We start from the raw sequence: 24,902 nt of genomic DNA, 5'->3' as shown, positions 1-24,902 counted from the left end.
CTCTGGGCACTGCAGTTGCCAAAAGCCACTTTGTAAACCTTGTGCCCAGGCCCTCATCCCATGATACCTCCTGGAATAGTTGATGATGCAGGGAACAAAGCCACAGAGGCCTTTGCTGCCAACTCCAGGGAGTCTGATAGATCTCTCTGTGCATCTGCTGTGTGGACACTGACCTTACTGAGGCAGAGATAAATCTATTTAAACAAGGGGAAATGATTTCTGCCCTCTGTCTAACCATCATGTCTTTATTCAGAAGGAAGTCAGTGAGTGGGCTGGCTAATAAAACTTGCACTGGAACATCCAAAAGATACCAGCTCTGCAAAGTCCAAGTAAGGATATCCTTTGTCTTGTTGGGAACACCTGGTGTGGAAAGTCATGTATGGCATTTCTGGGTCCCTTGGAGAGGGAGCACCCCTTGTCCTGTAGCTGTCATCCTGTTGCCCCTCCAAGCAGCTGGGAGTTCCCTTCTTTGGTGCCCATCAGCAGTGTCTGGGCTTTGAGCCTTTTGCCTGTGCTGGGGGCCATAAAACCAGAGAGTGGCTCTGGCAACATTTCCCAGGGGGTTCCTGCAGTGGGGGGAGGAAGAGGAGGAGGAGGAGGCTGTGGCCCTGGCTGGGGAAGGTGATGGAAACACTCCTTGCAGCTGGTGGTGGTGTGCCAGAAACCTTTCCCGCACTTTGTTTCCGTCAGGATGTTAATGTATCCCATTCTAGGAGTGCCCTGTGAACGGAAGGAGCTTTCGAGAGGAGCAGTGTTCATCATTTAACTCCCATGTGTATAATGGCAGAACGTATCAATGGAAACCTTTATATCCTGGTAACAAGACATTCTTTGTGTGTTTCATAATGCTCAGCCAAATATTTTGATAGTTATGATGCTACAGCCTGCAGGAAGGCTCCTCCTCTGCTGTTTTAAAGTGGTGTTTTGGAGGCACAATCAGCTGTCTCCCGAGTTCAAAGGCTCGTTGAACCTGCGGGGTAGCTTGAAAATTAAATAACAACATGAGTTCATGTCTGTAGCCTGTGTTGGTCACAGCTCCCAGGGACCAGAGGCTGCAGGAGGATGTGAGAGCAGGGGTGATGGGCTGTGCTGGCAGGGACAGTCGGGCTCACCCAGACAAGTGTCCTTTGAGCTGGGGCCTTTGCTGGCTGTGCTGTTTTCAGTGACATTTGTCTCTCCCACGCCCTCTGTGTGCTCTGTCAAATGTCACCGAGATGCAGTCAGTCACTTTGGTCATCTGGGGTGAGCAAGAACTGCAGAAACAACTTGGGACTCAAAGACTGAGATTTTATTGAACTTTCAGGCACTGAACTCCCATCAAAATCAAGCATTAAACACAAACCAGGCCAAGCTTTAGAGTTACTGGGAACCCAGGATCCTTTTCCTGGGCAGGCTCCTGAGCTCTGGTTCTTCAGATTCACATTCAGGTGCCTAAGAATAGAGGTGGGATCTACTGCAACTGTATTTTAGGGGTTTCTGTACACACCTAGGAACGATTATCTTCATCAAATCATTTTCCCTGTGTACCAAGCCCCTGGCTCACCAGCCTTGGCAGGGACAACAAGGTAGAACTTGGTCCACGAGCTATTTCTCCTTGGTGGCTTTTGTCCCTTGAAGGTGACAATTTCCTTAAGCACATTTGCTGTTCAAGCTGACTCACCAGAGATGTTGCAGGGAATTGTTTTGTGTTCGAGCAGGCGTTCATGTGGCTCCTGGGAGATTTGCAGCAGAATGTTTTGACACTGATGCTGCCTTGCTTGGGCGTGCAGGCCAGGGGGGTCTCTGGTTGCTCAGGAGTTGGTGGAGACAAACACATGGCATTGGGTTCCTGATGCAACTATGCATTTGTCATTTGCTTCCTGTGGATATTATAAGATGTGGGATTACTGTGCTGATGGGTGCTGCCAGCCAGCTGTTGTCTGCAGAAAGCAAAGGGTGAATTAAGTCCATCTCGGGTGAATGTTTATGGAAGAGTTAGAGATTATAAAAGGCTCTAAATTGCTACGGTTTTGAATGTAGTCTTACACCAGTATTTCCAACAACGCATCTGTTAATTTAACTCCCGTTGCTCTGTGAACATGCATGCTGCTGTGTGGGGTACATATATCACACTGCAAGTCCTTGCACAAAGCAGGGCTGCTGCCTCAGTGCCTGCCCTGGGCTGGTGCTGCTGATGCCCCTGGCATCCCTGGGGCATCTCTTCCTGCCAGGCTGTGCAAAGGCTGTCACACTGTCCAAGTGCCATCTCCCATCTAGCCTGAAACACAAGAGATGGCAACTTCTGAACTCTCACTGCTCTGCAGTTGTGCTGGTGCTGTTGTTGTTTAGCTTGGCAGAGATTCACTGGTTTGGGTAGGATGAAAGTTGTGGTGTTTCTGCTGTTTTTGAATCTCTCTTTATATCCTTTCCCCTTAGATGACTATGTTCACATTTCTAGCAAGCCCTGTGACCTTCATTGCACCACTGTGGATGGCCAGAGACAGTTAATGGTTCAGGCCAGGGATGGAACATCCTGCAAATACACAGATTTCCGAGGGGTTTGCGTGTCTGGAAAATGTGAGGTTGTTAAACATTATAGCAAAAATATTGTTAGTAGCATTCAGAGAATCGCAGTGGGTGCGACGTTTGCCTGACCCTCAGTGCTCTGTCTGTGCGTTTTTTAGCCCATTGGCTGCGATGGCATTCTCTTTTCCACCCACACCTTGGATAAATGTGGAGTTTGCCAAGGAGATGGGAGCAGCTGCACCCACGTAACCGGCAGTTACCGGAAAGGAAATTCTCATCTTGGTAAGGCTTTGGGGACCAAGGGCTTTAGTTGAGAGGGCTGGGTTTAAAATGGACTCTTTTTTTTGGTAAATTGCTTTCAGCTCTTACCAGCTGCCCAGCTTCAGTTTTTCCCACGTGTTCTATGTGTGTTAATGCCACTTGTGAATCTGGGCAGAGAAAACCTTCTTTTAAAAAAAAAAAACCAAAACAGGAAATTTGCGTGGTGCTTGTCAGAAACCAGAGGTCTCTGATGATGAGTGGTGCAAAAGGGTTATGCAAGAGGCTGGTATCTATTTTAGTCTTTTTTAGTCATTTAGCCAAAACCAGGACACTCATGACCCAGTAAAACTAGAAATAAACTATTTGTAATAACAAGAAGCAACAATATCTTGCAAGACCAGGATTTCAAAAATTGGTGTGATGTAAAGCAGCAGAACCTACATGTCCTAAATATAACAATCTAATTCAGGAATTATGATTAATGCTCTCTGAGATGGCGCAAACTGCAGGAACTTCAGTGCTGTGGGAGGGCTTGTCCTGTCCCATCTCTTGCCTGGTGCTAAGCAAAGGGGAGTCAGAGGAGGAACCAGCTGTCAGCTCCTGCTGGGGTTTTGGGAACGCTGGCTAACGCAGGGATCAATACTGAACCACAGAGCAGCTTCTCTAGCTAATAAAACCATCTGCAGATGTATTCTCTTACACCAATTTAGATAAACAGGATATTCGTGCATGTAAGGATTGAATCCTTTCCCCCCATGGATGTGTTTTCCCTCTGTAAACCAGGACACAATTCACACATTTTTCTCTTCTATCACCGATAAGCTCCTGTTTGCAGACCAAAACACGAAGGGTTGGGGTTTTTTAATCCATAGCTCATTAAAAGTGTGGGTCCAGGCCAGCGTGTTTGATAGGTTGCAGCTCTGCCTGAGCAGTGCTTCGCTCAGATCGCTGGTTCCAAAGATCCTTTCATTAATCCGTAGTTTCCCGTAGGCTATTCCCTGGTAACGCACATTCCCGCCGGAGCGAGGGATATCCAGATAGTGGAACGGAAAAAGTCTGCAGATGTTCTGGGTGTGTATAACCTCTTGGTACTTCCCTAGGATGCATGCCTATGCTGGTTAATGCTTTTTCCAATGCGGAGCTGGATGTAGTTTTGTCATAGAATCACAGAATATCCTGAGTTGGAAGGGACCCACAAGGATCATCGAGTCCATTTGTTGCAGACATGAGCTAAATCCGTAGGCAATGTAAATCCAACCGTGTTGTCCAAGCCAGGGTGTTGCTCCTCTCTGCAGTCTGAGCACCTGGGCTGTTTTTGTCAACATTTTGATTGCTTTAATGCAGAAAATGTTGGTGAATATTGTTGGGATTTCAGTGGGGTGTGACAGACGCCCTGGTGCTGGATCACAGATGGCCAAGTGACTTCACCTCTCTCGTGATCCCCTTGGCTTTCCCTCGCTTGGGGAATGTGCAATGACAACAGCACCAAGGGGATGTGAGCTATGTGTGGCCTCGCTGAAGTGTTGGTGACCACACCACCCATCTCACAGGGGAGGTGACAGAGCTGCTCAGGGGCAGCGTGGAAAAATCCAGACTTGCCAAAGAGAAGCACGTTTGCTGCCTCAGAGGCTTGTGGCCTCTGAAAGGTGGCTGCCCCATCACTGGAAGTGTTCAAGGCTGGGTTGGATGGGGTTTTGAGCAGCCTGGTCCAGTGGAAGGTTTCCCTGCCCATGGCAGGAATGAGAGGAGCTCTAAGGTCCCTTCCATTGCAAACCATTCTAGGATGATTCTATGAAAGAAAAAGGCTTGATGTGGTGAACAGTTCCCGGGCTAGCTTGAGGCGACCTGTCTTGGGCCACTGCTGGCTCAGGGGGCATCAGCTCCCAAGGAGGCAGCTCCTGCCCTTGGCTCTCTGCAGAGCTGGGACTGTTCAATGTCCATGCTGGGCTGGTGCCCAAAGGGTGACAGGAGCCAGGGGCGAGTGTGAGCCCCATACCCAGGAGTTTGCAGTGTGGAGGGACTCGCGGCCCAGAACTCTGGGCACGTCCTCACATGGTGCGTGCTGCAAACAGGTGACCAGCGCATTGTCACGTAGGAGAATCCCTTGTTTTATTCCTGTGACGCTCTGATTTTACCCCCTGAACGAACCAGGGGCAGCATCCAGAGCTTTGCTCCTGCACGTGACGGCACTGACTGTTCTCTCTCCTTTGAAGCTGTGGCTGATGAAGCCGGGTACTATTTCTTCAACGGGAACTATAAAGTTGACAGTCCAAAGAACTTCAACATTGCAGGCACGGTGTTCAAGTACCGCCGGCCCATGGATGTGTACGAGACCGGGATCGAGTACATTGTTGCCCAGGGACCCACGAACCAAGGGCTGAACATAATGGTGAGCTTTGACTTCTCATGTTCCCAAGCCTGGGGGTGATGGGAAAGAGAAAATCCACCTCGGATCGAGTAAGGGGTGAGCTTGGGAGCAGAATCCTGCCATGGTTTCACATGAGGAGGGGAGTGACTCTTCCCAGTTCCTCACCCAACCCTATTTTACTTGTGTCAGTGCTCTTGGATTTAGGCAGGGCTCTGAGTGGTTGAACGTGGGCTTGGTAACTCCTCTCTGCAGGGAGAAGATGCCTCAGGCACTGTGAGGGGATTTCTCTCCTACTCCTTGGCATTTTTATCCAAGTTACCTGGCAGGAAAAGCAAAAATAAGAAACTGGGCCAGAGAGCTTAGACAAGTGCATAAAACTTTAACCCCAATTCTTTCTTGAAAGCAAACCACATAAAACCAGGTATTTGGAGAAAAGGCCCTTAATTTTCTTCTGGGCAGCCAGCCAGAGCCCAGCTCCCAACATCTTCCATGTTAGCCCCAGGCTCTTCTGGAAGGGGAAAGGATGGTTGCTTGGGTGCTTAAAAAGCTTTAGACCACCATGAGGTTGTCTCAGCTGGGAGTCCCCAGCTCCAGTGGGATGTAGGAGCTGCAGGGGAGGGTGTGCTCCTCATAAAGCCACAAAAAGTGGCTTTGCACGTGATAGTCAGGGACTTGTGAAGTCGCTCCCCCAAGCCTCTGATCACTCAGTGGCCGAAGACGAAGTGTGACCTGTGCTCCTGAGCTGGGGTTAATCCCCACTGCAGCACCGCCAAACAACCCTTGGAAAATGGTGCTGGGCTCCAGCAGGAAGAAGTTGGCACTGTGAAGGAAAACAGACTGGAAATAGCAAAATAGATGCTCCCCAACTGTCAGGTCCAAGATGAATCCTGTGCCTTGCGTGCCACGAATTCCCCGCACCCGCTAAGAGCTTCATTTCTTTGCTAGGTCTGGAATCAAAATGGCAAGAACCCATCCATCACGTTTGAATACACTCTCCTGAGGAAGCCACACTCAAAAAATCTGCAGCCCATCTACTACACCTTCTCCGAGTCTGAGAGCGAAGAGAGCCGGGAGTTCGATGGAGACGTGCCATTGGGCTTTATCCAGCACAATGCAACCTATTTTGGGAAAATCTCCAGGGAAAGGATAGACTTGGAGAACCAGGTGTTTGGAAGGCAGGACACGGAGGAAGATTTAAACTTGAGCAAAGGTCAGGAAACCAATGAGGTCTATGAAAGAGCAGAAACAATTGACTGTGAGCCAAAACTGAAGGGCAAACAACCCCAAGGTAAGGAGGAGACTTGGGCCTCACTGTTCTGCTTCTCAGAGCTCTTGTTGAGAAACGCTCTGTTTCTACCTCTGGTGGTTCTGCTGGTTTGTGTTTTGGAAACCTCGGAAAGTTCTTTAAAACATCTCTGCTCACAAATCCTCTTTGCCCTTCAGATTCTGGTTTCTGGTGGGGGTGTGCGGGGGGTGGACACCGGGTGAGATCTCCCCGCTGGTGCCCTGCTGTGCTTTGCCTCATGCCAAGGACAGGAGGGAGCCCTGGGTGCACAAAACTCCCTGTCACAACATCTCCCATCACCTCCCACTCCTCCAAAGCCCCCAGCAACTCCTTCCCATTCGAGTTCCTTGGGCACCCCACCCCCAAAGTGCCTGGAGTGCTTTCCCAGCATGGCTGCATGGGCTGTGGGGCGAGGAGGACACCTTCCTTTCACCTCTGCTATTGCTTTGGGCAGTGCTGGCGGGTGCTGAGCTCCCCTCTGGCCACACCATAACGGGATAAGCCCTCCCAAAGCTGCACACCCTTGAGAACCCCATGAGATTCCCCCTCCCCAGAAGCCAACCCCTGCCTCTTGCCCCCCGTGTGGCTGCTCAGGCTCCGGCGTGTCCCCGCTGCTCCGGGCTGCTTTTCCCTCCCAGCCTCGATGCATTTTGTGGTTGTCACTGTGGTTTCCCCCCTGTTGGCTCCAATCTAGATTCAAACGTAACCAGGTCTACTTACCAGACAGACCATGACGACAGAGACCTGGAGCCCAGGCTCACCTCCAGGGAATTCCTTCTGGAGAACGCCATCACGGACAAGCTGCTGGACAAGACCTCGGACTCCAAGGAGCTGGTGCTCAACATGACCATGAACAGCATCTTTGCCCAGGGAGACCCGATCAACTCGGTGGGGTCACCCATCGACAGCCTCTACGTGGACTACGAGGACACCGATGGCCTCATGACCTACTCGGTCAACAGCACCTACATGGAGCTGAGCAACGGCAAAGCCACCAACACTTCTGCAGAGACACCGTTTTCAAACGCCACCGTCACCATGAGCAGCCCTCAAGGGAACAGAACCCACAAAGCAAGGTAGGAGACGTGCCTTTAATTACAGTAAATCCAATTTATTGCTGTTCTCGACCTGTAATAGCCCTGTGCTCCATGCACTGTTTCCATTTCTTTGGAAGCAGGAGGTAAGTCGGGGGTGGGATGGTGAAAACTCTCTGTTGGGAGTTAATTTGGAAGGAAGGGCCAGAGGTTTGGGAGCAGAAAGTCATGAGAGCATTTAAGCAAGAGGAAAACTCAGTGTCCCCCTTGGTGGGCCTCGGTTGGGAAGTCCAACCTGATATTTGTCAGCTGAGACCTTGCTCTCTGCTGTCACAGCTTCTTGTCAGAGCCATGGCCATAAAGAATCCTCTTCCTTCTGCCTTCTCTTGACGTCCTGCTCCCATTCCCCAGCCCCTTGCTCTGAGTTCTGATGCAGCAGAAGTTGGTCCTGGCCCCTTTTCACCCACCCTGTTGAGTGCCACCCACGATCCTCCTCACTTGGGATGGCAGGAATATGCTTCCAGCAGCTCCCAGGCATGGCCCTGCCCGGGAGCTGCTGGAGAGGCAGAGCAGGACACTGGGAGCTCCACTGTAGGTCCTGCAGGAACTGCCTGGGTTTGTTGCCTCAGCAGCTGCAGAAGCAGCACAGGGAGTCACAGTTTGGGCAGCAATATCCAAAGCTCTGCAGGAGCAGCTCAGTGACTGATACTGGGACCATCACTTCAGGACTCCTTTAGATGGCTGGTTTGAGTGGGAGTGGGGAGGTAAAGAAAGGCTTAATATAGATTTAGCAGCAGGTTTTGTTCTGGGGGAGGATGGAAGGAAGTCTTGGGATAGTGCTGATCCCCAAGCCTGTATCTATCCGCTTTGAGATGTCCCAGGGCTCTCTGGGGAGCAGCCTTGATTCCCAGCTTGGAGCTCATTCCCAGTGTGGGCCCACGGGGATTGAGATGGGGCCAGTGCTCAGAGCAGCAATCACAGAATCACAGAATGAATGAGGTTGGAAAAGACCTTTGAGATCACCAAGTCCAACCTATGACCCAACACCTCCTCATCACTTAAACCATGGCACTGAGGGCCACAGCCAGGCTTTTTTCAAACACATCCAGGGACGGTGACTCCACCCCCTCCCTGGGCAGAAAATTCCAATGCCCAATCAGTCTTCCAGTGAAGAATTTTTTCTTAACGTCTAGCCTAAAAATTAGCCCTCCAATTAGTCTCCAAGTAGTTCTCCTTCATGGTCAGCCACACACGAGAGCACTCCCATGGCAGCTTGAGCTGACACTGGGGCCTTGGGAGCATCCAGGTCCCAGAGCCAGGCTGTGGATTTGGGTCCCATTGTGCAGACCCACGGCACCCCAGCCCCGTGTCAGCCTCCTCCTGGATCTGTAAAACATGGGATAAGGTGCTGAGCTTGAGGAGATGCAAAGCCCTGAGCAGATGCTCCCTCAGGTTAGAGTCAGCTGGATTTACCCACAACTGCCACTATGTTATGCTAAAGACACTCATGCTAAAGAAAATGGCCATGCAGCCAAATGGATCAACAAACTTCTCAATGATAAGAACATGAAAACGTTGCCAAGGGCGTGAATCTATCATCTCTCCTCGTGGCTTGGCTTGGGAGTGCTGCCTTCAGCTGCCAAAGCAAGCATTTCATCCGTCCTCTGATGGAGAGGGCAGTGCCTTCAGCTCCCCTTACCCTACCCTGGGGCAACGAAGGCCCTGCCCTGCCCCTTGGGGCTCCCCCAGGCCCCATCACACTCCCTCAGCTGCCACCCTGTACCCCAAAGCTCTACCCCAGCAGCTGTGAAATGGGGGCAGTGCTTTCCTACCTCCTGGGAATACAGGGAGCTTTAGACCTTGGAGCAGCTTGGCTCTTACAGGGCAATCACAAAATACTTTTGGTGGCTCCAGTGCAGCTTTTTTGGATGCCTCAAAGCTCCTTGCAGTGTCCCTGGCTGCCCATCCATTGATAACAGTGATTTAAACCCCTTCAGGACTGACACCCAGCACTGACATCCTTTTCCACCTATGCTTCCCTTGGTTTTGTTCTACAGTGTCCCCTCTTCTTGCCCCTCGCTCTCTCTGGAACAAAACACAAACTTTTCAGATCAAAACATTGATTTCCAAACTAGTTTTGCACCAGCCAAAAGGCTGAGAGATGCTCAGGTCCTTTCTGGCTCCATTCTTTGCTGGTGGGGGGCTGAAAAGCCAGCGCAGGCAGACTGGGGGCAGTTGGGGTGCCTCTGTTTGGAGACAAAAAAAAAGAGAGAGGAAGAGAAGAAGGTAACAAAACAACTTGCACCTGACTTCCAGAGGGTGGGGTGGGATGGGTCAGGACATCCTGGTTGTCCCCAGGCCTTTATTTACTTCTAGTTTATTTATCAAGCCCAGCTGCTGTTGTAACACTGATCACTGACCTGTATCTCCTGGGTGGGAAGGAGGGATGAGGAGCTCCAGCTCAGCTCCCTGAGGTCAGGATTAACGCTCCTGCTGGCAGCAGCACGGTGGGATAAAGCCCATACTGACAGTGGAATGTGGGGTTTGGTGTGCCCTGGGCTGGAGCTCTGGGGACTGGAGCTGTCCCATCAGGAGGGAGGGAGCTGGAGGGGACAGCCAGAACTGTGCTGGAGGAAACAGGGATGGGACACAAGGAATATCTCTTGTCCTGGTGTGGGGCAGAGTGAGGGATTCCCATCCTTGGGAAAGGCCAAGGTCCTGTGGGCCCAGTTTGTTATTGGGATCAGCCTAGTTCTGGGGGCAGGAGCTTGGACTTGAGACCTCCCAAATCCTTCCCAAGATCAGTTTGGGATGGATTGTGGCTTTTTGTTCATTTTCATTCCCTGTCAGTGAACAGGCAAGGGAAGCTCAGCTCTTTGGAGCCAGTCTGTCCATGTGGGACAGTGCTGGTTAGAGGTGGAGGAGTTTATTTCTTACTGAACTGTTGTAGTGTGGGTGGAGGCACCCAGTTCCAGGAGCACCTTACACCAGTGTGGGGTGTCCTATTTCCTCTCTGGAAACAAACTGGGGTGGGTGAGTGGCTCTTGTGATGCTTTTCCTCTCCTGGAGCAGCTAAAAACCTTTCTGGGTTGTGCTGGGACAGATCCAGGCACCCTCCAGCCTTCATCCCAGTGTGCAGCCGGGGCTGAGCCTGCAACAGGAGCCATGAGTTTGCCCCTTTACTTAGAAATAAAAACTGAAATAAAATGCAGAAATGGGAGCCAGGGACTGTGGATGTTGATCTGTGGTGTTTGCCTGCGTTTGTCAGGGTTATTCCTCTACTATGGGAACTGTTTTGGGAAAAGGGGCAGCCCAGACCTCAGTTAGGGGTCGGGGACTGGTGCTCATTTTTGGTGCTGTTTCTTGCTTGAGAAGCAGATTAAAAGCTCAGGCAGGGAAGCAAATGCGTGACTTTATTATTTAGCTCCTAATAAAGAGGAAAAATAAAATTTAAAAAAAAAGGGAAAATGCCCCCAGTTTTGTTGGACAATGGGCTGCATTTAGAGGAGAACAAAGTGACAGTTCTGTCTTTGCTGGAAATGAGCTGGATGCTGCCCTGTGCCCAAACGTCTGATTCCTCTGGAAAGGTCTTGTCCCTGGGACCTTGTTATGCATAGAAGCTCTTTATTCAGGATCACATACATTAAAGGGACACTGTTGAAAGATTTACTGTCCTCAGATGTGGGATAAAGCTTATTTTGAAGATTTTTCTCCTTTTCAAGGGAGAGGAGTCCTGGTCACAGGATAACTTGGTGTTTACTTGGTGCCTCTGAAAGCAGGGAATAGACTGGAGGATCTGGGTTATATTTCCAGGTGAATTAAAGTACAAAAAGCAGATATTGGCTATGTTTTAACGACAATTGTCATTTGCGAGCCCTCTCCTGGCCGGGTGGCAGCTGGTGGCACACGGCAGGGATCAGGAGCTGGTGTGGGTCCCCAGGCAGAGCTGCTGTGGCAGATAAAACACTATTTATAGTGAGCTGAGGTTGTTATTTTTCCACCAAAAAAAAGACAAAAAAAAATAGTCACATTCATTTCAGTTCCATTTCAAGCGCAGGAAGCGACCATTTGCCAAACTGACAGAGGCAAAATCAACAGGGAAAATGAGATTGTTGTTGTTTTTAATCCTTCTGGAGGCTCAGTGCTGGCGGTGGAAGGAGGGTGGGTCGGAAAGGAAACGGCTGGATTCTCAACAGTGTCCTTTTAAAGGTTGATTTGATAGGCTGGACCTCAACTTTTTCTTACAAACAACTAAATAAGGCAATTTCAGAGCTTCTGCTGCCTAGAAATCATACAAGCTGCATATCCTGCCAGGCCAGAGACAACTGGATGTGAGGATACAACCTTGTGCACTATTCCAGTGTAGCTGTTTCGAGGGTTTGGACAAAGGTATGAGAACAGAACCGAAGCCTTTTGTTGTAAAGGTGCAGTATCCCTGAGGTGTGACCCCCTCCCAGCACGGGGAGCAGCTGCAATTCTTGGTTGGATGAATGCTTTTTCTCACACCAGGCTGACTCTGTTACTCCTCTCCCCGTGGCATTTTGTGTTTGAGCACAGCGTGGATCTGAGAGATGCAAATTCCCCACCCGACATCAAGAGAAATAAATCAGACCAAAACCAGAGTGGCAAAATCAGTGGGCTTTGAGCTCCGAAACTCCAGTGCCACGTGCTGGCTTTTGGAGATTGGAGTAGCCAAAATCTGTGCTGCACTGAGCAGCACGAGTGGGTTTGCCCAGCCCTGGAGACACAGGGGAGGAGATACTGCACCTTTAGTCACTGTGTGCCGAGGGCCAGGTGTATTTGAGCAGAAAATGCAAACTTTGTTAAATTCTGAACTGTTTCTACTTGTGGGTATTTTTATCCCATTCTCTCTATTTCTAGACAGTGGAAGCTCTGCCTCTAACCGGGCTGGGGATTCTACTTGGGGCTCAGGACAGGTATGTTGTGAAACTAAAAAAAATTAAAAATTGATTCAAACAAACGAACCTCCCAAAAAATCAGAACAACCAAACCCAACCAAAGCCAAACCGAGCACATCCCCTCCCAAACCCGAACCCAACCGAACTGCAGCCAGATGTGTGTGTCTGTCGTGGGCTGTCACCGCTCGCCTTGTAAATGCCTTTTTTGTTTTGTTTTTTTTTGTTTTGTTTTGTTTTGTTTCTTTCTTTTCTTTTCTTTTCTTTTTTTCTGTCTGCTTATCGCTAGAAACAGATTGAAGTTGTTAAGAAAGGGCCAAGGTGTGAGTGCTGCTGACATGTACAGGTGGAAGCTTTCCTCCCATGAACCCTGCAGCTCTACATGCACCACAGGTAGTTATAAGAAGCAGCCAAATTCTGCACAGCCTGCTGAAACCACCTGGTGTGTGAGTCCATTTTATGTCTGTTAGGGATGGGAAGGACCTGCTGGTGTTTAGGGGATCTCGTGATCTCTGCTTTAGCACGACCCCAGCTCTGCTGTGTCCGGGGTGGGGAGAGGAGCCGGGGGCTGAGCATGCAAAGCCCACCGACCTCTCAGGTGTGTTGAGGCCAGGAGTTGGTGCCCAGCGTGTCCATCATCCCTCAAAACACCCTCCCTTTGGGAAGCTCTGAGCGCTGCCTTCACTTCCCATCACTTTGTGTCCCCAGGATCCCCAAAGCTGTGCTGAGCCTCCTTTTTTTTTTTCCCCCTTCCTCACCTCTTTGACAGCTTCAAGGGGTTTGAACAGCTCAGCTGCTTCCCTGCAGAGGGAAATTTGGAAGATTGTTCAGCTCTGGCAGGAAACACAATAGCATTTGGCTTTTTGATTGTGTTTTGTTTCTCCCACTCCTTCAACCCTGGAGCCTGAGCTTGGCTGCGAGGGTGTAAATCTGGAACAGGGACAGAGATGCCAGGGATATCAAAACTGAGCCTCTATTCTTCAGGCAGAATTTCCCTCTTTTTGCAGAAATTCCTCCCTTTTTGCCCCCTGAAAAGCTTCAAGGCACCTGATCTCCTCCCTCACCCTTTGGTTAGGGGGTCCTGGCCCCTGCCCATCCCCTGGGATGAATCAGGCGTCTGGGTCATGCACTTGTCTGTGCTGCCCCTGAAATTATCCAGATCCCGCAGTGCTTCTGGAATTAAAAAGAGGGAAAAGAGGGGGAGAGAGGAGTTTACAATCTCAGGGACATCTCTTAAAAGATCAAACGCGAGGATTTTACATTGTAAGCATTTGCTCTTGTCCAGCAGCCTCATGCCTGCAGCAGGAGCTTTGCGAGCTGCCCCTTTCCCCAAGATCCCGTCATCCATGTGTTCTGGGACATTTTTAACTTCTTTGATCCCCTCTGAAACAAATTTCTCCCTTGGCTGGGCCAGCCTGCTCTGCCCTGGTTTGCAGCAAGCCGGGAGAGGTTTAACTCAAATTTCTCCTTCCTCACTGCCTTTTCTCACTGACATATCACAGAGAGGCAAGGCCGTGTCAAGAGCTGTAGATCTTTTTTTAGTTTCATGTAAACCATATGTTCGCCAGAGCTGCAATTCTTGTTACCTGCAGCCAGAGCAGCCTCCTGGTCCCTAGCCAGGTCCCAGAATGGACTTCCCAACATTTACTCTGGCACGGGAGGCTGCGGGGGAAAAGGTCTCGCTCTGACGACACCGGCTGCCGCTGCCTTGGAGGGGGAGCAGGAGGGGCAGGGCCTTCCTTGCCAAACCTCCAGGATCCCTGCCTTGGCCCGGAATTCTGGATGCACCTGGGGAGCACCTGGTGCAAAGGGGGTGCAAAGCACAGGGAGGGTGGGGGGATGGAGGGGGTTGGGGGCCGTTTGCTGTCGCCTCCACCCACAAGCCTGGCAGGGTGGGAGCTGCCGAGCAGACTCGTGGCCCTGAGTATTTCCTATAAAAATGCGTTAGTCATATATCGGTTTTGGTGGCAAGCCCTGGCAGGGGTGGCCATGCCCTCCTCTGAGCTGGCCAAACTCAACCACACTGCTCAGATTGGCGGGGTGGCCAGTGTGATCCTCCCCTCCCAGCAGCAGCCATTCCGCGGGACAGAAAGCCCAGCTCACCGCTTTCCAGCGGGAGGAAGTTTTGAGAAATGCAGCTAAAAACAGAAAAACCAAAAAAAAAAACCCAACCCAGTTTGGATGTCCAACTCACCAAGCGTCCTGCTGTGTGTGTGTGTTCTCTCTGACCCCAGGAGTGATGTCCACATATGCGATGTGTGTTCGCTATGATGGGATCGAGGTGGACGATACGTACTGTGATGCCATGACCCGGCCCGAGCCCATCCATGAGTTCTGTGCTGGGAGAGAGTGCCAGCCAAGGTACCGCCACACCAGGGCACTCCTGGAGTCTCTGTGCTTTCTCTGCGCTGGATGTCTTCAGGGGAGGGTTGGTGTGGATTTGGGGGGGCAGCAGGGATGGCCCATAGCACCCCCATCCCTCCTCCCTTAGCTCCATCTGGGATGCAGCAAGAATTTCCTCCCGAGTGCTTCAGCTCAAGCTGCCAGCTTAAAACTTCCATAAATCCGGGCAGAGCTGGCACCTGGGGCTCCCAGCAAGTCCAGCTTCGAGCAGTGCAGGATCATCCTGCCCTGCCTGGCACGGGGAGAACGTGTGAGAACTGGGTGGAGGGGCTGGGCTTGCAAACTGTGCCACAAATCCAGCCCTGTGATCCCTTCAGCATCCCAAACATCACTGAGGTTTACTTGTGTTGGGGCAAGAGCTGGTGCGGAGCGGAACTTGTGCTGGAAGTCCTTTGGAAAGTTTTCCTTCTGATCCAAACAGTGACCACAGTCCGGAGCCAGGCTGTCCGGAGCCACACTGTCCAGAGCCACAGTGTCCAGCTCTGGACAACTCCACTGCTGCTGTGGAGGTTGGAAGTTTGCAGGTCACAGAGGGTTGGGCGGGACAGACCCCTGTCTGGCAGAGGGAGGGGATTGTTCCGCTCTGGTCTGCACTGGAGCAGCCTCTCAAGTCCTCTGTGAAATTTTGGGTGCTAGCATAGAAGAAAGTGATACAGAAAGGCTGTGAAGGTGGTGAAGGGTAAAGAGGGGTCGTACAAAGAGCAGCTGAGGTCACTTGGCTTGTTCAGCCTGGAGGAGGCTGAGAGACCTCATTGCACCCTACAGGTTCCTCACAAGGGGTCATGGAGGGGCAGCACCGATCTCTTCTCTCCAGTGACCAATGTCAGGACCCAGGGAATGGCTGGAGCTGTGTCAGGGAGTTTAGGGTGGATATCAGGGAAAGGTTCTTCCCCCAGAGGGTGCTGGGCACTGCCCAGGCTCCCCAGGGAATGGGCACAGCCCCGAGGCTGCCAGAGCTCCAGGAGCATTTGGACAATGCTCCCAGGCACAGGGTGGGGTTTTTGGGGTGTCTGTGCAGGGCCAGGAGCTGGACTCGATGATCCCTGTGGGTCCCTTCCACCCCAGGGTATTCTATTCCACGACTGTGATGGTGTCAGACTATGGGAGGAGTAAAGGGAGGAGTAAATCCAGGGATCCATGTCCTGGAGTGGTGTGAACAGGGCAAAGCAAGAGCCCAGTGATGCCAGGGACCAGGGATGGCTCCTGGAGAGCGCTTGGGTGACTGCCTTCTACTCTTCATGGAGTAGAAGATCTCCTGGAAACTCTCATGTCAGGGCTGAGAGCTAGAGCAGGCTGCAGCTGAGGCAAGAGAAACACGGGGAGGTGAATGCTGCAGGGAACACACCCACCCTGGGCACCACAGGTACTGGGAGCTCTGTTTGCTGTCATTTTTTAGAACAAGCATTTGGTACTTTTCATGCTTAGATTCTCCAATTAGTCTGTCCTAAAGCTGTCCCTCCTTCTGGCTGGGCTGTCCCAGCTCCAGGGGCTTGCGCTGTGAGGAGCTGCTCTGTGATTTACCAGTGACTGCAACTGGGCAGCACTGGGAACTCATGGGGTAGCCACCAGCACTTGGGCAGGCAGGAAGATGCTTGGGCTGGCAACGCTTTCCTAAGAGAAAACGTTAATTTTGTGGGATGAATTTAGGTGACATCTCCAAATGTGTGACATCTCCAAATGTGTGACATCTCCAAATGTGTGACATCTCCCTACGGCTGCTTGTTGTGCCTGGAGCCCCACATGGGGTGTGAGGCCTGGGGGCAGCCGGGGCTGGGGCTCTCCTGCTCGGAGAACAGCAGCAGTGGGGACCTGGGGGCTGCCCACATCCAGAGGAGCTGGGAATTCTGACCCATTCAGATTTTTAGCTCATTCTTGAATTGCTGTAATGTTGCCGTACTGCACAAAACTTGTCCTTTTATGACTTTTTCCTTGGATTGCAAGCTGCTCCTCTCTTGTCAGGACAGAGGTGGCAGGGGACAGTAAAGGACAGGCAGTGCTTGGAGCAGATCCCAGCTCTTCCAGCCTGTCAGATGTGCTTAGCAGAGCCAGACTGATGGTGGGACATGAACGTGTGTCCCACCAGGGCTCAGGCAGCTCTGTGTGACATTATTGCTGGCATCTGCAGGGTGATGGATGCTGTGTCCTCTCCCTACTTCAGCTGAGCAGGCAAAAAGGGAGGTCAAACATGGGCAAAAAGCCTGACAGAGAAATGTGCAGGCAGAGCCCGCGGTGACAAACACTCTCTTGTCACCGAGGACACTGGGCCAGGCCCTGCCGTGCCACCCTTCCTCCTGACAAGCTGGTTTCAGCTGCAGGCATGAACTGGGGTCTGCAGGGTGAGCCCAACATATGCTGTTGCTTCCCACCCCTTGGGAAAAGCTCTCGTGTGTTGGCAGCTCACTCACTGCAGCATCTCCCCGCAGCCAGGCGCAGGCAGGGTTTTCACAGAATCACAGAATGAATGAGGTTGGAAAAGACCTTTGAGATCACCAAGTCCAACCTATGACCCAACACCTCCTCATCACTTAAACCATGGCGCTGAGGGCCACAGCCAGGCTTTTTTCAAACACATCCAGGGACGGTGACTCCACCCCCTCCCTGGGTAGACAATTCCAATGCCCAATCAGTCTTCCAGTGAAGAATTTTTCCTGATGTCTGACCTAAACTTCCCCTGGTGCAGCTTAAGACTGTGTCCTCTTGTCCTGTCACTGCTGCCTGGGAGAAGAGACCGACCCCCACCTGGCTACAGCCACCTTTCAGGGAGTTGTAGAGAGTGATAAGGTCACCCCTGAGCCTCCTTTTATCCAGGCTGAACAACCCCAGCTCCCTCAGCCGTTCTTGTGTTCCAAGCCCCTCACCAGCCTTGTTGCCCTCCTCTGGATGCGTTCGAGCATCTCAACGTCCTTCCTGAACTGGGGGCCCAGAACTGGACACAACACTCGAGGTGTGGCCTCACCAGTGCCGAGTACAGGGAAAGAACGACTTCCCTGGTCCTGCTGGCCACACTATTCCAGAAGAATAGAGAGACCAGGTGCCATTGGCCTTCTTGGCCACCTGGGCTCACTGCTGTCTCATGTTCAGTCAGTTGTTGACCAGCACCCCCAGGTCCCTTTCTGCCTGGGCACTGTCCAGCCACTCTGCCCCCAGCCTGTAGCGCTGCAGGGGTTGTTGAGGCCAAAGTGCAGGACCTGGCACTTTCCCGTGGGATGCTCCAGCCGGGTGATGGCCTCTGTTCCCTGCACAGGTGGGAGACGAGCAGCTGGAGCGAGTGCTCCCGGACCTGCGGGGAGGGGTACCAGTTCCGCATCGTGCGCTGCTGGAAGATGATCTCGCCGGGCTTCGACAGCTCCGTGTACAGCGACCTGTGCGAGTCCGCCGACATCGCCCGGCCCGACGAGCGCAAGGTCTGCAAGAACCCAGCCTGCGGGCCCCAGTGGGAGATGTCCGAGTGGTCCGAGGTGAGTCCTGCTGGCCCGCCTGGGCTTCTCCCTTTTCTGATTTATCCTCATCCGTAGCCATCCGTAGCCATTGGCCAGTCAGGACACGCTGATTGCAGTCCCTGCCTGTGGATCAATGTGCATCAGTATTTTTCTCCCTAAAATGAAGCCCTGGCTCCTGTTCAGGATGGGAGTCCACTGCCATTGGTCACTCACAGGAGCCCACGGCTCACATCCTCCCAGCTCAACTTCCTTGGCAGCCTCTTCAAACCCAGCGTGCCGGGAAGGCGATCCCAACTCACACATGAATTACATTGCTATAAATGTCCCTTCCTCACTTCCAACTCCTCTGCACCACAAACAGAATGAAACCTTCTCCTAGCTGTGCCTTAAGCCAGTCCCCAAAGCTGCTGGGAGATAGTTTGAGGAGGCGCAGTGCTGCCCCTGTTCCAGCTCATTGGTTTGCTTGGGAAAACCTGTGGAAAGGGTTTGTGCCCCGGAATCCCTTTCCAGGCACGGACAGTGCTCCAGCACATCCCTTCCAAACACAAACCCATGGAAACAACCAAACCAGTGCTGCTTCCTCGGGGTGCCTCTTCCCAAATCAAGCACAGACCTCATCTAAGCAAGAGCAGATGAGCTCTCCGTGGGTGCCAACCTGCCCCATGGTTTGCATCACGAGGAATATGACTCTTCCTCCTGGGAAGCTCCCAAAAACTCTTCTTAGTCATAATTTAAATGTCTCCATTCCCCTGAAAGCTGGTGTGCATCATTTCCCTGGAGCTGACGGAGGGGCTGGTGCATTCTCTGGTGGTGCAGGATGTTTTGACTTTCCCAGCTGGTAGAGAGGAGCTCCCCGAGCACATGCTGGAGCGTTATTTTGTCCGGCGTAGCAAGCTGGAGTGGTTCATTTTACAGAAATCTGTATTCTCCTCCAGCATTTGTCAGGGACAGATTGCTTGAGACAGTGCTGGAGTGGATTGTTCTTAGCCAGCAGCAAAGCTAATCTCCTTTGGATCCCATCAGAGGTGGGGTGCCAAGTTGGCTGGGGAAATAGGCATTAAAAAAAGCACATTTCAGGGCTCTGAGGATTAACATCTCGGCACGGTGCGTCTGGGCCCAGCTCTGTTGACACTTTTCCCTGCTTTACGTTATGCATGGAGCAAATGTAATGTGTATGTGAGACTGTAGTAACTCAAATCCAGTTCTAAATAATGTCACTGGGCTGCGCGGTGCCAAATTTATCCACAGCATAAAAATCTCGGTTGTGCGGTTGGGGTGGGGGGAAAACATTCTCCGAAGAGGTGGAAAGAAGCTGGCTGCTCCTGGGAAGGAGGCGAGGGAGATCTCACCCTGTCTCTAAGTGACAGCTAAAACTGCTCAGCTCCGAGCAGGCATTCCTGGAGTTTCCATCCTCTGGCATCACCTGTCCGAGAGCACCGGGGCACGATGCAGCCCTCCCGCACCTCCAGCTGCTCTGGGGGTTTGGGGAAGAGTCATTTATGCATTTGCAGTGCGTGCTTTTAGAGTTTTATGTTAAAATGTGCAAAAACCAGCCCCGAAGCCAGCAGCTCGCAGCTGCCGCTGTCCCCCGTCCCCTCCCGGCTGACGCTGTCCCCTGTCCCCTCCCGGCAGTGCTCGGCCCGCTGCGGGGAGCGGAGCGTGGTGACCAGGGACATCCGCTGCTCGGAGGAGGAGAAGCTCTGCGATGCCAGCGCCCGGCCCCTGGCCGAGAAGAACTGCACGGGGCCACCGTGTGACCGGCAGTGGACAGTGTCCGACTGGGGACCGGTGAGACCCCGCGGTGGCCGCATGAGTGGCCGTCGTGCCCCACCACAGGCTGGCTTGTCCCTGGCACGGGGCGGGGGGGATTGTGGGGTTGGGCTCATCATCCCAGGCAGCTCTCAGCTCCAACAAACCCGCAGGCAGCCTGTGCTGGGTGGGAGCTGACCTCCAAATAATTCCACTGCTTTGGCTTCTCCCCGTGTCACCTCTGCTGGCACCTGAGTCACCCCGACTGGCCACCCTGGGGGTGATCCAGCATCCCAGTGGATCCTGTTGCTTCCCCGGGCTCTCCTTGAGGCTCCTGCCGTGTGGGGGATGTGGTATAGGAGGGGTTAAACCCTGAGAGACCTGGCTGAGGGCCTTAGTGGGTGTCAAAATCCTCTTGTCTGTCTGCTGCACAGCATTCCTTGGCAATGCTGATGCTCCGTGCCCAGAAATTGAACCTTTTAACTCTTTTCCCTTTTTTTTGTTTTCCCCTTTCTCTTTTCCCTTTCCCTCCTTTACCTTTCCTCCTTTCTCCTTTCCTCCCTTTCCCTATTTTTCTTTCCTCCTTATTTTCTATTCTCTTTTGCTCTTTTTTCTTTTGTTTTCCCTCCCCCCGGTTTTCTCCCTTCCTGCACAATTCTGCTCCAGAGACCCCCTCCATCCCAAGCTATTTTTACCCAGGTTTTGATACATTCACATCAGCTAAAAATAAGTAGTTTCCATGGCAGCAGCAGTGCTAGGAAACACCGAGAGTCTCTGCAAGAGCGGCCGTGGAAGCACCGGGGAGCTGCTCCGGGCACTGGGCCTGAATATTTGCAGCCACTTCCTTGGTCCCCTTTGCCTCTTTGGGAGCCACCCTGGGGTTCCCTGCCCGTGCTGCTTCCCTTTCTGCCTGCCCTGAGAGATGCTGGGTGTCAGGGCTGTGGCCCTGGCACAGGGTGCCCAGAGAAACTGCGGATGTCCCATCCCTGGCAGTGTCCAAGGCCAGGCTGGATGGGGCTTGGAGCAACCTGGGATAGGGGAAGGTGTCTCTGCCCATGGCAGGGAGTTGGAATAAGGTGATCTTTAAGGTACCTCCCAACCCAAACCATTCTGTGGTTCCGTGATAATGGAATCTCTGTTGGCTGCGAGAAGGATCCGCTGAGCTTCCCTGTGCTTGTTTTAGGCCAAGCCCCAAAAATCCCCCTGAAATCTGGGGAAAGGCGGGTGTGGGGAGGCAGCAGAGCCCTGGGGGGGCTCTGTCCCCGCTGTGGGATGGGTCAGGGCTGGCTCCACCGTGCCTCCCCACCGCTGAGTGCCCGCTGTGGTTGCAGTGCAGCGGCGGCTGCGGGCAGGGCAGGATGATCCGGCACGTGTACTGCAAAACCAGCGACGGGCGCGTGGTGCCCGAGTCCCAGTGCAACCTGGACACCAAGCCCCTGGCCATCCACCCCTGCGGGGACAAGAACTGCCCCTCGCACTGGCTGGCGCAGGACTGGGAGCGGGTAAGTGCAGCCCCCGTGCTTTGGGGTGCCCTCAGCGGGGTCGCCATGGGGTGTCAGGTCTCAGCCGGCCCTGCTGGTGACCCCGCAGTGCAACACGACGTGTGGCCGGGGCGTGAAGAAGAGGATCGTGCTCTGCCTGGAGATTGTCAATGGCAAGATCAAGACCCGCAATGCCGCTGACTGTGACGTGGCCAAGAAGCCCGTGGAGGAGAGCACGTGCTTCGAGCGGCCCTGCTTCAAGTGGTACACGACCCCCTGGTCCGAGGTGAGCGGGGAGGGAGCCCCAAGGGTGTGGTGCCCCGTCCCTTTGTACCAAGGGTCACGCTGCCTGCAGAATCCCCCAGGAGATGGGTGAATCTCTGCAGGGCCTGGCTCCTGAGGGAGCACCCCGGGGGTTTTTGCTGCACTGGCAGCTCAGGGCAGAGATTCTGCCCTGCCATGGTGCTGCTGGGACTGGCTGTGCCCAGGGAGAATCGGATTGGGGTGTTTGGGGCCAGCTGTAGCTTTATTTTTTTTCTTTATTTTTTCCCCGGTGGCACTGTTGGGAGTGTGGCTGGGGGTGTGCATGGAGCCCACACGGTGGCTGCCCGGAGGATGCAGAATTTGGGGATGCTGTGAGAGCATGGGTTGCCCCAGAGCCCTGCACAACCCAAAAGGCAGCCAGGGTTCTGTGGCCAAGGGGCCAAGCCCACTGAGCGTGGGCTTCCTGCAAGCCCTGCTGGATGCAGCCTCCCTGATCCGAGCTCCAGGAGCCTCGTTGTGTTTAGTCTGGCAAACCATCACCACAGCCTATAATTATCCAAAGCAGCCCTGCTGTAATCCCAGCTCCACGAGGCATCCAAAGGGCAGCAGGCAGCGAGGGCTGGGCCCAGCAGCAGCTCCACAAACCCACAGCGGATGCACAGAGACCCCACAACCCCACTCCAGAGGTGCTCTGGGGGGTTCCATGGCCACCCTGGTCCTACAGAGCATCCCCTGGACTGGGCCAGCTCATTTGTGGTCCCTTGTGAAGGGCAGCAGGAGGAGGGAGGATGTCAGTGCCAGGGGATGGGGCCACATCCACCTATCCCTGGGCAGAAGCTGATGGTGCTGGCAGCAAAGACAGAGCACGGGGACAGCGGTGTGGCACTGAGATGTGACATTCAGCCAGGGGACGAGTTCTCCTCCTGCCCTAACACCCCCAGCAAGCAGGTTCTGGCTCAGCACAGTCCCCTGGCATGGCAGGGTCTTGCCTCACCCCCTCTCTCTGTCCCCCAGTGCACAAAAACCTGTGGGATCGGCGTGAGGATGCGGGATGTGAAGTGCTACCAAGGCAAGGACATCGTGCGGGGCTGTGACCCGCTGGTGAAGCCGGTGGGCAAACAGACCTGTGACCTGCAGCCCTGCCCCACGGAGCCCCCAGGTGAGCCCCACTGCCCCACAGCCTTGATTTTCGCTGGATCACTCCAAGCAGCACCGCCAGCATCTTATCTTCCACTGCCCTCATTTGGAAAATCATCCCAGGGAGGATGTACGGGGACAGCTCTGTGCACCAGCTCTTTCTGGAGATAAATTAAGGGCAGAGCTCAGGAGAAACATGCTCTGACCTGAAGATAAAAGGGGCCTTTGCAGCGCTGATTTGGGTGCTGCTTCTGTAAGATTCCAGCTCGAGCCGAGGAAGTTCCATCTGTGCCACTATTTTAATGATTTTTGGTCTTCAGGTTACAAATCCTGTGGGATTTGTAACTATCTCGTTATCTGACTCGTCTGCTGGCTCAGAGTCCCTGTGATCTTTAGCAAACACGCGGTTCTAATCCTTTAATAGGATTTGGGAATAAGGACAGTGTGGGAGAAAAGCATGAAAATGGGAGACAGATTTGGGGGCCAGCTCCTGGCTCAGCTCTGGGTGCTCTCGGCTGCCCATTCCCTTGGGATCTGGGATGGGGCATGGAGCTTGGGAGTTGCCTCGTGGCCACCTTGCCCTGGGAGCAGCCTGGTTTTATGCATCCTATGGATTTTAAGCAAAAAAAAAAAAAAAAAAAAAAAAAAAAAAAAAAAAAAAAATCAAAATATAAATCCTGTGGGTTTGAAGCAAAATATTGCATTAAATGGAGCTGGGAGAGTGTTAAAGCAGCCTCTGGCCTCATCCCTGTCTCCAGCATCTCCTTGCCCCTAACTCTGACTGTGACACTGCTGGATTCCCATTCCCCTTCTCAAGGGAATTGGGGAATTTCTACCCTCTTTGTGTTTGAAATTGTGAGTATGTTAGAGCCACCCTGTGCCCTGCCAGGGGAGGCCCCTGAACTGGGGACAACTCAGTGCCTTGATGGCTCCAGCAATCCCTGGGCACCTCTGTTTTACAGCAAAGAGATTGAGCTTCAGGGCTGGGACCAAATGAGACTCCCCAAACCAGGCCAGATGTGAAGGAACAGATCAACCTGCTCGTGCCTTTGCCCAGGTTGACAGTGATATTTATGGAGAAGCTCCATGGTGTTTTCCAGCTCTGCCAGCCATCAGGGAGGTGGCAGCCACAGCTGGGATGATGTTGCTCACCCCATGGTGTTCAGAGCTGTGTAGGGGCCAAAATGAGCTCGTGAGCTCCCAATTGTTCACTTCCTTTTCCTTTTTGTGCCACACCTTGTGTTTTCTTTCCCCACCCAGACGACAGCTGCCAGGACCAGGCAGGAACCAACTGCGCCTTGGCCATCAAGGTGAACCTGTGCAGCCACTGGTACTACAGCAAAGCCTGCTGCCGCTCCTGCCGCGCTCCCCACTCCTAGAGCCGGCCTTCCCGAGCCAGGGCTCCTCCTTCCCCGTAGCCACACGTCCCACACGCTGCTGACAAGGATGCTTTTGGCCTGGTCTTTGTGTCCCCACCGAAGCAGAACCCCTCTCCCGGTCCTGAGCAGAGGGACGGCGCCGCTGGACGTTGGGAGCGCCCCGGGATCAGAGCTGTACATAAAGTCGTGTATATTTGATTCCCCCCACCTAAACTCCAGCTACACCCAAGCTCTTGTCCTTTGGTTTCCTCCCTCTGTGCAAGGTTGGGGTTGGAGAGGGGAAGGTGTGAACTCTGGGAAGTGCAAGTTTCCCTTCACAAAGGGGGGTTGGGGCCGCTCTCCTGATTTATCCCGAGACCTGCACGCTCTCGTTAGCTGAATTAACGTGGTGGGAAGCTGGTCCTCGTTTGGTAAATGAACCCTCAAGCCCTTTTTTGTAATATGTAGGTGTATACTTTTTCAGAGAATTTTATCTTGTAACCAAACGTTAGTTTCATAGTCCTTACAACCCCCCCCCCCCGATGCTGACATATTGTATATAATATGGAAACATAACTGCACTTTATATCACAAAAAAAGACGTGCTCTTTTTTAATATATTTGTTTACAGACAGTGAACTTTATCCATATAATCATTAATTTGTACTCATATGTATATTTTAATAAAGTTGTCACATTTA

At 52.8% G+C, this 24,902-nt stretch overlaps 1 protein-coding gene across 10 annotated transcripts in view; it reads left to right on the top strand.

Moving 5' to 3' along the window:
• Positions 1–24,902, top strand: part of ADAMTSL2 (ADAMTS like 2) — a 27,927-nt gene extending 3,025 nt beyond the window's left edge. Inside the window, exons 4-19 of one of the 10 annotated variants that reach the window (XR_004244050.1) lie at positions 254–329; positions 714–816; positions 2,416–2,561; positions 2,664–2,787; positions 3,757–3,837; positions 4,980–5,155; positions 6,080–6,422; positions 7,114–7,495; positions 12,659–12,762; positions 14,604–14,730; positions 18,017–18,230; positions 19,845–20,000; positions 21,298–21,463; positions 21,552–21,728; positions 22,721–22,865; positions 24,104–24,902. Coding sequence is in view for 9 of the 10 variants with exons in the window: in XM_032130728.1 (XP_031986619.1) it covers positions 254–329; positions 714–816; positions 2,416–2,561; positions 2,664–2,787; positions 3,757–3,837; positions 4,980–5,155; positions 6,080–6,422; positions 7,114–7,495; positions 12,659–12,762; positions 14,604–14,730; positions 18,017–18,230; positions 19,845–20,000; positions 21,293–21,463; positions 21,552–21,728; positions 22,721–22,865; positions 24,104–24,222 (2,644 nt within the window). In the remaining variant the exon portion in view is untranslated. Of the gene's footprint in view, positions 1–253; positions 2,562–2,663; positions 2,788–3,756; positions 3,838–4,979; positions 5,156–6,079; positions 6,423–7,113; positions 7,496–12,658; positions 12,763–14,603; positions 14,731–18,016; positions 18,231–19,844; positions 20,001–21,292; positions 21,464–21,551; positions 21,729–22,720; positions 22,866–24,103 lie in introns of those variants that run through there. The other 9 variants (XM_032130733.1, XM_032130732.1, XM_032130731.1 and 6 more) reach the window with 9 other exon arrangements.

The sequence above is a fragment of the Corvus moneduloides genome, chromosome 21 (assembly GCF_009650955.1).
Source record: "Corvus moneduloides isolate bCorMon1 chromosome 21, bCorMon1.pri, whole genome shotgun sequence".
NCBI classification, from domain to species: Eukaryota; Metazoa; Chordata; class Aves; order Passeriformes; family Corvidae; genus Corvus; species Corvus moneduloides.
The sequence above is the reverse complement of the archived record's forward strand: the minus strand, read 5'-3'. Positions and strand labels throughout refer to the sequence as shown.